At 36.3% G+C, this 13,870-nt stretch overlaps 1 protein-coding gene across 1 annotated transcript; it reads right to left on the bottom strand.

The window, feature by feature from the left end:
* Positions 1-369: 369 nt before the first annotated feature.
* LOC129453848 (caspase recruitment domain-containing protein 9) lies at positions 370-12,875 on the bottom strand. The gene is made up of 10 exons (XM_073862295.1): positions 12,624-12,875; positions 12,284-12,421; positions 11,792-12,117; positions 7,026-7,205; positions 6,797-6,940; positions 4,813-4,938; positions 4,495-4,683; positions 4,371-4,406; positions 771-859; positions 370-662 (listed from the first exon to the last, which is right to left on the bottom strand). The coding sequence occupies exons 1-10, from the start codon at positions 12,823-12,825 to the stop codon at positions 569-571; spliced, it is 1,524 nt and encodes a 507-aa protein (XP_073718396.1). The 5' UTR covers positions 12,826-12,875; the 3' UTR covers positions 370-568.
* Positions 12,876-13,870: the final 995 nt, after the last annotated feature.

Raw genomic sequence — 13,870 nt, forward strand, 5'->3', positions numbered from 1 at the left:
AAATCTCCTAACATTCTAAGAGGGTTGAAAAATCTGATGCTCTGTTATGGTCACCAGGGACCTTGTTCTGCATTTGGTTGTTACTGTAAGTGTGGGGAAAGTTACACAGACGTTGGTGCCTAGCTTGCTTGCTGGGTCAGGGTCTTATATAAAATATATTGTGTGTCTGATCTGGCTTAGTCGTTACACAGATCATCTTGACAGCAAGAGAAAAGACCAAAAGCACAAATCACTCCGTCCTGTGTAACTATCTGAAATACTGTAGCTGTGTTACTATTAACCCTGCATAGTTTTCGCCCCACGCACCCCTAGTATTTAGTTGAAATTACCTTTTTTGTTATTGATAAGGACAAAATGAAAGCTAATGCATCAAGTATGTCACATTTTTATTACATTTTTTCCATTAACAACAGCAGCTCTGGCAGTTTATAATCATGACAACTACAGTGAAACACAGCAGTGAAAGTTTTTATGGTCTCTGAATGCAAAGCAATGCCAGATTCCCATCAAACTGTACATATGCCTTTTAAAGAACACTACAGTTCTTTGTATTGTCCACAGCTGTATGTCACAACCCATCTGTATCACTCCCAGTAGTGTTGTCCATGATGCACTGCACATTCTCTTTAACTGTGAACCTTTTTGTTCTTACAGCACGTTTCCTCCCATTATAAAAAGAAATCAAGATAATATAAAATACTATGATTATGTAATTGAATAGACTGCCATGTAATGGTTACATTATTTGTGGACAATTAAAAACAACCCACCTCCCATTATAGATGTTGTATCGTCCTTTAAGTATGCAGTTATTTGGGATGTCCTCCTCAGAGGACACAGTTTTCTGAAACATACTAGGCTGCAGAAAAAAAAACACAAAAAAGGACATAAAAAAAGTTTACCCCTTGACAAATTTACTTCATTATTTATAAAAAAAATAAAAATAAAAAGTTTGTTGTGTGTGTGTCATGTTTGTGTGTCTGGGGCGTACCCCAATTTATGTAGGTCAGTAAAAAGGTTAAAAACATTTGACCGAATCAATATTGTTTTTTATGTTTTTGACATCCTGTGATTGGACCATTCTCAGAGTCTCATAACTGTGTTGCAGATTGCTGTGTTAACTGATAGCTACAGGGAAATATCTTGAGATGAAGTAAAATATGATTTTATCATTACAAAATCAGCCTCTACAAGGCATTTAATTGATGAATAAATAAAGGATTAAAAAGCTTAGACCAGATCGACCAATGGAGTCAAATGATAGCAGTCTGTCTGTGTGCTCCACCACTTCTAATGGCAAACGGAGTTGGCTAGCTGGATATCATGTAAGTTTAGACGTTTTTTTTACAAGGTTTTTTCTCCAAAAGTGGAGTTTTGGTTTCTTGGCACTGTCATCTTGTTGGTTTGCTTACACAGAGACTGCTGACATTAGTATAGCGTCTTGGTTTTCAATCCTGTTTCTGGGGACCCACTGCCCTGCACATTTTCTATGTAGGGGTGCGCGGGGTTAGTTGTAACACCAACAGTTGACCATTTACATCACGGTTGAACAATTTGTTTTTCCAGAAATATTTTCACACTGCCAAAGACAGACAAAAGTCTCACGGAAATGTATAAAAATGTATATTGTTTTTTCAAGAGAGTTATTGATGAAGGAATGTTTTAGTGGCAAGTAAATTTTTTCATATGTTTTTTTTTCTGAGCTGGGTCTAAGGTACCAAAACCAATGTTATGTCATCAGTGTCGTGAAAAAATTTGTCAAATTTAGACATTTGTATCTATTTATAATTGAACTATTGTTAGAAAAGGACTGGATAAATACAGTGTGAATACCTGTCTATAGACAGATATATAAACAATATCGACTTCAGGTATATAGACAAAATAGTATTAAAATATTTGCCTGCAGACTTCATTTTTAGCAAGTCTTACATCTAATCCCCTGCCTTTTACAATTAACCCCACCTATGGCGTAAGAGGGACATATAAAATGTGCAGAGAAGTAGGTCCACAGGAACAGGATTGAAAACCACTGGCTTGGGGTTTTGAAAATTCTGTTAATAGCTTTCTTGTAATGATCTAACTACAATCTTAAAGATGTCTTTGTTTCAATTTTGTAGGTGTGTGGTTCTGTAGTGCAATAAATTATTCTCTACAATTTCTCTATGTTTTTTTACACTGCTGTTCATGGTATTATTGTAAATTCTGCTCATATGTCATTTTTTCTTTTTTTGAGGGCCATTTTAAGATAAATAATTTAATATGATGTCTGTTATTTATCATAACTTCATGTCTGATAGTTGAAAATTATTTCATCTATAAGGACAAAAACATTTGCAATATTTTAATATATATTCTTTTACATTTATTATGTATTTGATCTATTATATACTACACTCACTGTAGAATAAATTCTGCGGTGCTGCGTACAAGGTTAATCAAATTGGTTATGTAAGTCAATTGAACCTACTTTGTTAGGTTTTGACTAGTATTTGGTTGACATAACTTACAAACACATTGTTTTTTTTACTTAATTTGTTAAGTTAAAGTAAAACAAAACCATACGTTGATATGATTTTTACAGTGTATTATCTATTATATGTTTAAGCTTAGAGCGAATATTTAATCTAGTTGAATCACATGATTGTCATGAGTTAACTCTTGATTACTTCCAAGTAAACCGCACATTTTTATCTGTTCTTAATTTACCTTAATTTAAAACTTTTCAAGTTTTTAATACTCTAATCAACATGTATGTGGACAAATATGGATGCTTTATGCAAATGTATGTGTACACCAGCCTGTTTACATTTTCAACAGAACAATCCGCCATTGTTTTGTATTTGAAGACCCTTTTCTTTCTCCATTTCTGTTTGCTGCTGCATCATTTGTGACCCGTGCTGGCAACTTAAGTCGGAATGAGCAAATTTTCAAAAATGAGTTATTTATATTTAGACATTCTCTATCAAAAAATTTCAAAACAATCCATGATTTGTTGAAATCTGACAAAACATGAAAGAACTACATGTGATTGAAGTTGACAGAGTCAGCAAAGTTATTTAAAAAAGAAATTACCATAACCATATCTTAAACTCACTGGTAAAACTAAAACGCATTAATTTTGACAGCCATAATATTTAATAATTTCCTTATTTATCTGTTTTTCTTCATTTTTTTCTTCATCTTTCTTGTAAAGCTGCTTTTAAGCAGTAAAACATTGTAAAAATGCCTTATACAAATAAATGTAAATTAAACTGAACTGAATTACAGTACCACCACAAAAAAGTGATTGACATTCTTGATGAGTCTTTTAGGTGACAGGGACTTCTACTCATGCTGAAGTCAAAAAATACTCAATTCGAGTCAGATGAAAGCAAAAAAGCAAATGGGGAAGTTGAGGGCCGAAATGCTTTCATCATAAAACAGATCACAGTTGCACAGTCAGAAGGATTTGACTGGCAAAAGTAACTCAGAAAGTACTGTATATTATGGTATTCGGAGTAATCGTGCATAATACAAGATGCAAAAGCACTTCTGAACTTCTGTTTAAAGTAAAGATGAGAGACAAGTTACCTGACCTAACATCAGTTATGAGATCTGGAAGTTCACAACCTTGAAGCCAAAAAAGTGTAAAAATAAATTGTGTGCAAAATACTCAAATGTCACAGTTGAAGAGCATGTCCTGATCAAGCAGGATAAAACAAATAATTTACCACCCCATGAATTGCAACACCTCACGCAGTTGTCAGCAAATCTAGGCACAAAATAACTGTTGAATTATCCAATGGAGCTCAGTACGCTTGCCACACAATAATTGTAAGGGAAATGGGTGAAGAAAACAAACATGTTAGCAAGAAAGTAGGAGATGTTGACTGTTCCATAGATATAGAACAAATGAAAGACCTGTACCTCGCCATAGGCCATGTCACCAAGACACAAAGAAATTGCATCAGAAGTTTGCTGACTTTTAAATTTTACTATGTCCTTTTTGTGTTGTATTGTATTCTAATTTCTTCATGCTTTAAAACAGCTTAAACTACACTTACTCTACACTTGTGTCTTACTTAGTATATACAGATCTATGAATGTGCAACTTAGTCCCCGCCTCCACACTTTCGCACCACCTCAGCCATATATATATATATATATATATATATATATATATATATATATATATATATATATATATATATATATATATATACCAAAGTGATTTCTAATTGTGGGAATTAATCTTTGGAAAACTACAACTTTATGTATAGAAATTATTCAAGTTTATTTTGGGGTGGCAGTGAGGTACCTTCCTGAAATTAGTTTTTGCAGGATGTAATGTATTTGCATTTAAATTTAATAAAAACGAATTACATTACCTCAAATGAACTCATCAAAGGGCTTTCTTCTGAGTTCTGAGGAATAACAAAATCATACTTATGGTAAAACATCCAAATATGAAAATCTGGGTCATTCATGTAAATTTCTTTGTACTGCACATACCAAATGAAGTAGATTGTTTTGTTTGCGGAGTTTTGCTTGAAGGCCAAGAACTTCTCCTTGAGCATGGAACAACTGGACTTGAAGTTCATCATAACGTTCTCCCATCTCTCGGATCTGTTTCCGGTAATTGTCCTTCTCCTGGAGATTTTTTGAGCTCTCCAAATGGTACTCCTCTCTTGTAGCAATAGCCTATCAAAAAGACATCAAGTTCATGTCCCAAACACTGGCCTCATTTGATCTCTCACATACAGTAGAATGATTACAACATACAAATGTTGCTAGATACATTGTCAGGCAAAGATGAAGTAGTTTGATAGCCCTGTCTCTTTCTTTAATGACCTCTTCCAGCTGCTTCAGGATGTCTTCCATTCGGTCACAATACATTTTGGAGTCCTTTTTTAGCATGGTGCACATCAATGCCAACTCATCCTTCTCCTCTTGAAACTACAATTCCAAGTCAAAAATGTATTTATCTCATGACTTGATATATTTTTAAATTGATACATACTATAAAAACTAAATCAAAATATATGTCATTAACTCTGTCCCCGCCACTGACGAGTTAACTCGTCAATTAAGAGTTCACGAGTTCACACTTACAAAAAATTCTGAACAGGGTTATTAATATGCGTATTTGGCGTGCCCCGTCCGAGGAGAGGGTTACGAGCTCGTTAATGGCCTGAGCCCGGAGCGCCTCCTGGCGGGGAGAGGGTTCCGGGCTCGGCCTTAGGCCCGAACCCAGAATAATCCCCCCTGTTCTGGTTAGGGATGGCTCCCGCGAAACTGACGTTTCGACACTGTGTCGAGATCCCGAAGCGTAAATTTTTCGAAACACTGCTCCGAAATGTGATTTGAAACACCCATGTCACGTGATGAAGTGATTCGAAACACCAAGCGGTGCATTTCACAAGTATTTCGAAAGGTGGCGTACCTGTCGAATCTGCGTCGAATCTTAAACTGACAGGGTAGGAAACAAATTTGACAATACATCATAGATGCGTTTTTGGCAAGATCAAATACTATAATTTACTGAAAAGAAGTAATTTTTCCTGTATGTAACACTTACAAAAAAATGCATGCCAGCAACAAGTGTCCCTTGTGTGAGAATGTTTTCAAAGGCTGGAGAAATTATATGTAAAAAAGAAGCTGGTTGAGTTTATCAACACAGAACAATTTATATATTTGAATAAAGATCTTTATATGTAAACAATGTGGCATATTATGGCTTGATATATTTTATGAATCTCTTATTATTTATTTGGTATATCTCTATGCCATTTTTAATTAAATAGACCCAAACAGCCTATAGTTATCGACAATTGTGAGCCTAAAAGCTCATGTAGTTGTCAAAAAGAGATGTTAAAACAACAACAAAAAGCATTTTATTATGATGACGTAGCGCATGCATTTCCCGGGTTCGATCCTAAGATCTACGCATGAGAGTCGAGAGCACTATCCACTCTCCCATCCCATCACTTGTGTGTCAATCAAACAACATGTGGGATACAATTTGTCAGCGCTCATCTAAAATCTTGCTAAGGCTGCTTCATGTAAAGACATGCAAACGACCGCTAGGTGTCACTGTGGAGGCGGTTTCGGATTGATGTTTCGAAGCCTCGAAACATACGGCACAATTGATTCAACTGTTTCAGTGTTTCACAAAGCCTCGCTCTGCCCACCACTAGTTCTGGTTAGTAAGGTGACTAGGCAAATCGTGCGGAGAAGGGGAGGTGGAGGGATGCTGAAACTATCAAGGAATGAGGGTGAGTTGATTTTCAGTCTATATAGGTTTCTGTTGATGCCAATCAGGTGAAGACCTGATTGCTGATTGTCGACAGCTGGTCATAGTTACAAGGTAATTAGGTTGATTATTTGAACGTGCTCCTCCCGAACTTTGTTAATAAAACATCATATAATGCGTCCATGTCAATAACGAATAACAGCTGTATGTCCGTGCAAGTTTTGAAGATCACTCTGCATCTGATCTCTATCAAAAGTCCTTTACAAAAATTCAGTTATCTCAGCTTTTTGCTCAAAGTTTGGTGTTTTTAAAGAAACCTAACCCATATCTGAGGTGTGATAAAAAGAGAACTAGTGAAAGGTATCATGAAACTTTTTTTGAAAGCAGAGGATTTGTTCTTTCATTTGATATATTGTTTGTTTATATATTTAAAGAAGAACATTTTCTGGCAGGAATTAAACTTTTGTAAAAATCATGAAAAATGCTAGCGCTGCTGGCAACTTAAAAAAAAATGGTGGCAGGAAAAGAGTTCAGATCCAGCATGTATAAAACTATAACCACCTTATCACGTAGCTCTTGTGTATCATGCAGATCTTTGCGTATATTGTAGAGATCATTCACCAGCTTCTGGTATTGTGCCTGATTTTGTTGCTTGAAATCTGCTAGTGACTGTTCATCAAGTTTTTCATGTGCTGGAGTTTGGGCCTGTGGGAAAAAATGTGTATATTATCTTATTTATTTTGATTTGTCTTGTGTTATGCACAAAAGTGAATCGGTGACATTGATTTACTTTGGAAGCACTTTCAAGCTCTTGGATACGTGCTGTAAGAAGATCATTTTCTCTTTGCAGCTGCCAAATCATCTCTTGACTCGGCCTCTGCTCCATGGCATTTTTCAAGGTTATTGTCTTTTTCCGCTGTATCTTTGAATCGCTCTCTGCATTCATTAAGCTGTGCTTGAGTCTTTCAATCTTATGAAAAGAAAACAGAGTGAATATTTTTATTACTTTAAATGCTTTACTTTAAACGTTGCTCTAACATACCAACTAATAATAAATAAACAATAACGAGCCCCTGAAAAAGACTGAAAGCCCCTGTTGTTTTTGAGCAATGCCACCAAAGGTAGGCAAAGCTCAGGATAAAGTTGCTTGAATTTGCACTGGAGGTGAAATGATCCTTGTCCTCATCATGGAGAGTCAAGATTACCAGATTGTGGTTGACTCTGCACACCAGTTAGTTATCCATGTTTGATGGAATATGGGCTTTTCATGGAATGGTGCCACAGTGATTAAAGGGGCATGCGATAATGTAGTTGAAAATTATGAAATTTTACACGTTTCACTTAAAAACCATTCCATTTCATTTAAATGCATAATTCAGCAAATGTAGTCTTTATTGGCTCGATCTGCAGCTAATAAGTATATTTTTGTGGCTTTGGAATGCTCAAAAAGTCATGAGATTTGTCACATATATCACTTGTAGGCTACATTCTTTACATTTTTGGCTATTCAGCACCACTAACATTTCTGAATTTGTTTATAATTGTAGTTGTAGCAAAATTCATCAAATTTTCACATATTTTGCTAAATCCTCCTTATTAAGCCAAAAAATGTATCAATTTGCTTGATTTATTGCTGCTGGGGTATTGTGTAGCATTAGTAAATAAGGCAAGCCAGATCAGGGGGCAGATTTCCCCCCTTACGACAATCCTATCTATGTCCCAATTATCTTGATGGTTCTACAGATGGTTATCAGATTTTCCCTTGGTGTGAGGTGTGTTAAGAGTGTCCTAACCTGATCGGAAAAACGATGAAGCCCGATTGCGAATCGTAATATTAAACATGTTTAACATTTACGATCAGAAATCCTGATGTATGGGGGGAACCCAGAGGTCAAACGCACGCACGCTCTTGAGATTATCACGTGAAACGAATCAATATCCATCAGAAAGCATGATGATGAAAGACAGCAGTAGTCATGGTGCAGTACAAAGTGAAGTTGATGCAAAGTGAACTTGTACAGACCTGCTGTACCCACTGTCTGCACGACTTCACCCAAACCCTTGTCTTTTTCCTTGAATTTTCTATGAAGATCATTCCAAACACTATCATTGAAATTTCTTCCTGCATATTGTCCACCTTGCTAATTATGAAGTCTCGCAAAATTTCCTCTGTTCACAGTTGAAAATCTGTTTGTGTGTGGTGTGCTGTCTTTGACACATCATATGGGCAGTGTTGGGAAAGTTCACTTTCTACATTAACTATTTCAAAGTTCAGTTTACAAATTTTAAAATGAACTAGTTCAGTTCATAGTTCATATTTCAAAATTTTTAACTAGTTCACAGTTCCAAAAATGAACTAATTTATAGTTCTTTTTTCCCATATTTTTTTTTTATTATTGCCATTATAGCCCATATAGAACCACAGACAGCAATTATTTTATCAGTTTTAACACTGCAGCTAAATGCGTCAGATTTTATCTTCATATCCAACTTTAAATCCTTATCCAACCAGGGTTTACATTAGCATTGACTGTCTTTTAATATTTGTATTTGCTTGCACATACCTTGAAAGGCTAGCCGGGTCCTTCAAGGGGTTCGCACACCTGCGAGAAGCGCTGCGAGGCGTCGCGTGTATGACAACTCGTAGCAGGTATCGCACACCGCACGTGCACGTTAAATAGCGTGAGCTTAGTCAGAGTCTATTTCAAGATCCAGAATATGCGTTAGCAGCCAATGTAAATCGTTAACGATTTAGGACAAATATGTTATTTAATGTTAAACTATGTGAGAGGGATTTCAGCAGCGTCCAGAGTCAGTGTTGTTTTGATGACGCATGCAGCCGTGAAACACTGACTGGTGGCGGTGTTGCCAGATTGGGTGTTTTACCTCTACACATTAAGGTCTGTTTACAGTGTGTTTTAGCCAGGTTTTTGCCTGGAAGACTCTATAGAAATCTGGCACCCTATTGAACGACATTAAACTGAGAGAGCGTCCTGTTCACAAGCACCAGAATGAACGAGTTCACAGTAACATTCATCAGACAGTAATACAGTACGTTCAGTTCACGTTCGCCCAAAATATGAACAAGTGCAGGAACTTTCATTCAAATAACTTGTTCAGGCACAACACTGCATTTAGGAGCAAAACAGTTAAATCTAGGATTTTGTATCCTCATGTCTGTGGTCTATCACATTTTGAAAATATTATAAGATGTAAAAAAAAACTTTTGGTCTGTATCCGGCATTAGTTTCATATTAACTAATAACCTGTGCAACACTCTTCATCTTCATACTCATTCTATACTTCTACTATGATACATCTCATATCCTTCATTACTCATACTGGCCCTTATTGCTTAAAAAGATAGTTCACCCAAAAATGTTACTTTTCTTTAATTATTTACTCGCCCTCATGTTGTTACAAACCTGTATAAATTTCTTTATTCTGATGAACATGAAGGAAAATATTTTGAGGAATGTTTACAATCCAAACAGTTCATGAGCCCCATTTACCTCAAAAGCAGGATAAAAGAATACTATGGAAGTAAATGGGGCTCATAAACTGTTTGATTACAAACATTCATCAAAATATCTTCATTCATGTTCATCAAAACAAAGACATTTATACATGTTTGTAACAACATGACAGTGAGGAAATGATGACGAAATTGTGAACAATCCATTTAACAGAAGTATAACCATTACAAGTGTATAAGCACAAGACACCACATCCACCCAAGAGGAAGTCGGTCATTTTGAAATTTGTGCATTTCCAGTCATTTTTACAAACTTTTTCAAATATGTATATAATATTTTAATAATATATTTCCATGAACTCTTCTAAACTCTGATGGAGACTTTATTTTCGCATGAAATTTGGTTGTAGTGACCTTACATGACATGAATGATCGGACATATGGCCTAAAAGATAAAATTGTAAAGGCATCACTGATATCTCAACATAGAAAGTATATTTGCATCTTGTTAGGTGTTGCATGTTGTTTTGTTACACACTTTTTAAACTCTTCTTAAAGATTTGATTTAAATTTTTCAAAAGTTGGCTGTATTAAACTTAAAACATATGTGATAATAAATAAATGGAAAAAAAGGATATTTTGGAAAATACATCCCAATGTGTTAAAATAAGACATTAACAAAACTAAAATCAAATTGTAGACAGATCTCCAGAAATGTAAATTTTTATAAAGTCATGGACCATTAGGCTGGTACCTGGGCATGGCAGGGGGTTCTGTAGCAGATATGCCATGATTGGCATAGAACAAGGCTATATCATATATAAAAGCAATTTTTTTTTTGGGGGGGGGGGGGGTTTGCACTGATATTTCAGTTTTTCCACAGAGATTTATGTGGCATTCACATCAGACGCAGAAGAGGCGGCAAGTGCGAATTATTTACATGTCAGTTTAACTCAAGGCAAAGACACCAATAGGCATTCTGCGACACGGTAGGCACGTCATAGGCACAAGTTTATGTGTGGCAGCACATCTGATGGGGGGATCAGTGAAGAACAGATAACTAAAATGCGATCAGGTAGGATGTAGAGCCTTGCATGTTACAAAAATTCTGTGCACACCACCATGCGCACTGAGCACAAACACGGGGCTCCACACCTGAAAATGATTGAAAGTCCATCAAGCATAATCAGGCTTAAAAGAGGGGACAGAGTTACATCAAGGTGACTGATTGCACAGGTGTGTGTACAAAACATGTGAGAGAGTGAAAAACACGATATTCAAAAATCTATTTGTGGAAGTACATTTTTTTGATTTGGTGGTGGGCATTTTCAAGTTACTTGAGTAAAATTCTCTCTCACTTGCCCATCCAATAAATCTCTTGTCCTGAGCATTAAAGGCAGGGTATATGATTTTGAAAAATGCTAACAGTAGCCTACTAGCACTGAAATCATGATCCCACCCTCCATTCAAATCGCCATCCAAAGCCACGCCTCCTCCAAAACACATGAACACGCGCACAGACCAGACGTCCACATCTCATGTCTCATTTACCATTGAGAAAACTTTGCAGTACAAAGTGAATAACATTGCCAAAATAACCAAAATAAACAACTGTTTTAAATCGTAATTAGTTAAAGCACTGTTTGCATCTCGTGGTAAAACAGTAAAGTTACCGATGTTCATTTGGGTTTTTGCTCTTTGCTTATCCAAATGGTTTTTGTTTACATTTTTTTCCGCTTTTGTGGCTCCGGTGCAGGTTGTCAATAATTTTAATCAAAACACTTTTGAAATTTGGAAGACCCTCTGATTGGTCGATCTTACGAGTTGTAATACATACAATGGTTTGATGAATAAGCTGAATAGGGGGCGCTTCACACTCCGGATCTGTAACTGCATGGAAAACGTGATACTGCCACCTTTCGTCTTCTGACTACACCCCTGCTGCGATTCATTTTAGGTGAAAATATGATTGGGAAATAACTGTTAATGACTACTCAATAATGATATACCTAATAATCTTATGCAAAATACATGTTCTGTAGTTCAAGGTTATATATGACAGATTAAGTGAGCTGGATCACCTCTAGCTGGAGGTCCCTGTTACACATTTGAGCGCAGTTTTTCTCTTCGCTCAGTCGAGTCAGACTGTGCATCAGACTGTAATTCTCATCTCTCAATCGACGCGCCTCCTCGCTAATGCGCTCACGCTCCTCTCGGATGCGCTGCCCTCGCTCCTGCTGTTTGAGAAGCTCACTCTCGCAATGTTTCAGCTGGCGTATGGTGTCAAGCTGCTCTGCGGCCTGTGCAGATACCTCCTGCCTCGCCTTTCGCTCATCATGTATGAGCTTCTGTAGGCGAGACACCTCGTTCATGAGGAACTGAGTGAGGCCACATTCACCTGCAGTGTCTAAAAGGGCAGAAAAGGTTGACTTCCTCATAGCTAGTTCAACAAATGTTTACAACCAAAGACAACATACGTGAAAATACTGCCTAACTCTTACTTTATTATTATTATTGTTTTAAAAATTTAAAGTAATTACTAATAGAACTAAAATGATTATAGTACAACTCACCAATAAGTACAGAGAAGACCCGAGCTGGCTCTTTGCCGGTGATTTTGCGATAAAGGTCTGGATAGTCTAGCTCCAAGCTTTCTAGAAATGCTTCATACCCTTTGAGACCGGTTCTTTGTAAAATGTCCAGCAGCACCCCTATGACCAAACGTAAACAGTAGCTAGTACTCAAGTACTATTCCATAAAAAACAAACCCTGTTTGATGCTGTTAAAATAATAACAAATGACACTTTAGGCTATACATTATCACGATTCTTACTTTGCACTGTCATTTCCCACATGCGTGTTTTAAATTGTGCAACAGTTTACCAAAACTTCATGCCGTCTAACATCTCTTACCAACTTTTCTGCGTCTTATAACCAGATTGGGGTCGTTGTAGATTTGCTCCTCATCCTCACTGCTCAGCACTTTACACTGCCTCAAATAAGGTGTTATTCTTGATGGCTCGATTGTCTTGATAAGAAGCATTCTGTAGTCTTCCAGCCGTGCCCAGCACTCATCCTCGTCCTCCAAATTAAAACGCCCTGGGTCATCAGACATGACCAGTACTGTCAATAAGACTGTTTGATAGAAACGTTAAGGTCTAACGAACGTTACAAGAGCTTGACTGGAAACCCAAAAAGGAACTGAAGTTCACTATACATAGTGGTTGCAGAAGTTCCCTTTTCCAGTTGGCATTTCGGTTCCTTAAATGTCCCTTTATTTCACAATAAACTGTCACACTTGTAAACTTTTGGTTTACAGTGCACATAAACATACAGGGGTAGTTTTATCAGGCATGTTTGTTAGTTATATTTCCTAATTAAACTAAGGCCTAGTCCTGGCTTAAGCTAATCTCTGTCAGGGAAACCATCCCATAGATGGGTTATTCTCACTAAATCTTGGTTTTAAGATGTCAAACATGATTTCTTTTATCAAAAACTTCCTTTTTATTCATTAAAAATTCATGTTTAAAGGCATACATTTCAAACCTTTTACTGATGATTTACTACAATTTTTTATATTTGGTTTTTAAAATCTTTTTACAGTAACCATTTGAAACTCTCAAAACCATAGCAAAGAGAAGCCATGATGTCCAATCTAGCTTTTTATTAATCATACATAATTAGACATTAATGATGTATATTTTTTGAATGATAATGTCATTTTAATGTGGAACTACATCTGTGTGGTAAAACAAATCAAAGAAGTCGTGTAAACAGTGAGAAAACAGAATATAAAAAAACTGTTAACCTGGTAACCATTAGAAAGGTATTCGCTGACGTGTTTCTTCAAACAAATCAAACTCAAGTGTGCGTGCGTACACAAATTTAAAAATGTTATGGAAGATGAAAACCTCGATTATGGACATTTCTTCATTTATATAACTGTTCTGTCAATGATATTCTTTACTCTGCTTATATTACAACATATAACGCACTCAGACATAGCAGCACACTTTACAATGACGAGATTATCAGCAAAAAAGCAATAACACAAAAATAAGTTAAAATAAGTATTTCTGAAAAGTAGAGAATGCAATTATGTTCGTTATGATCTTTTTTGTGTGTGTGTGTGTGTGTTACCGAATGATGATATAATTAAA

This window comes from Misgurnus anguillicaudatus, chromosome 23, assembly GCF_027580225.2.
Source record: "Misgurnus anguillicaudatus chromosome 23, ASM2758022v2, whole genome shotgun sequence".
NCBI lineage: Eukaryota > Metazoa > Chordata > Actinopteri > Cypriniformes > Cobitidae > Misgurnus > Misgurnus anguillicaudatus.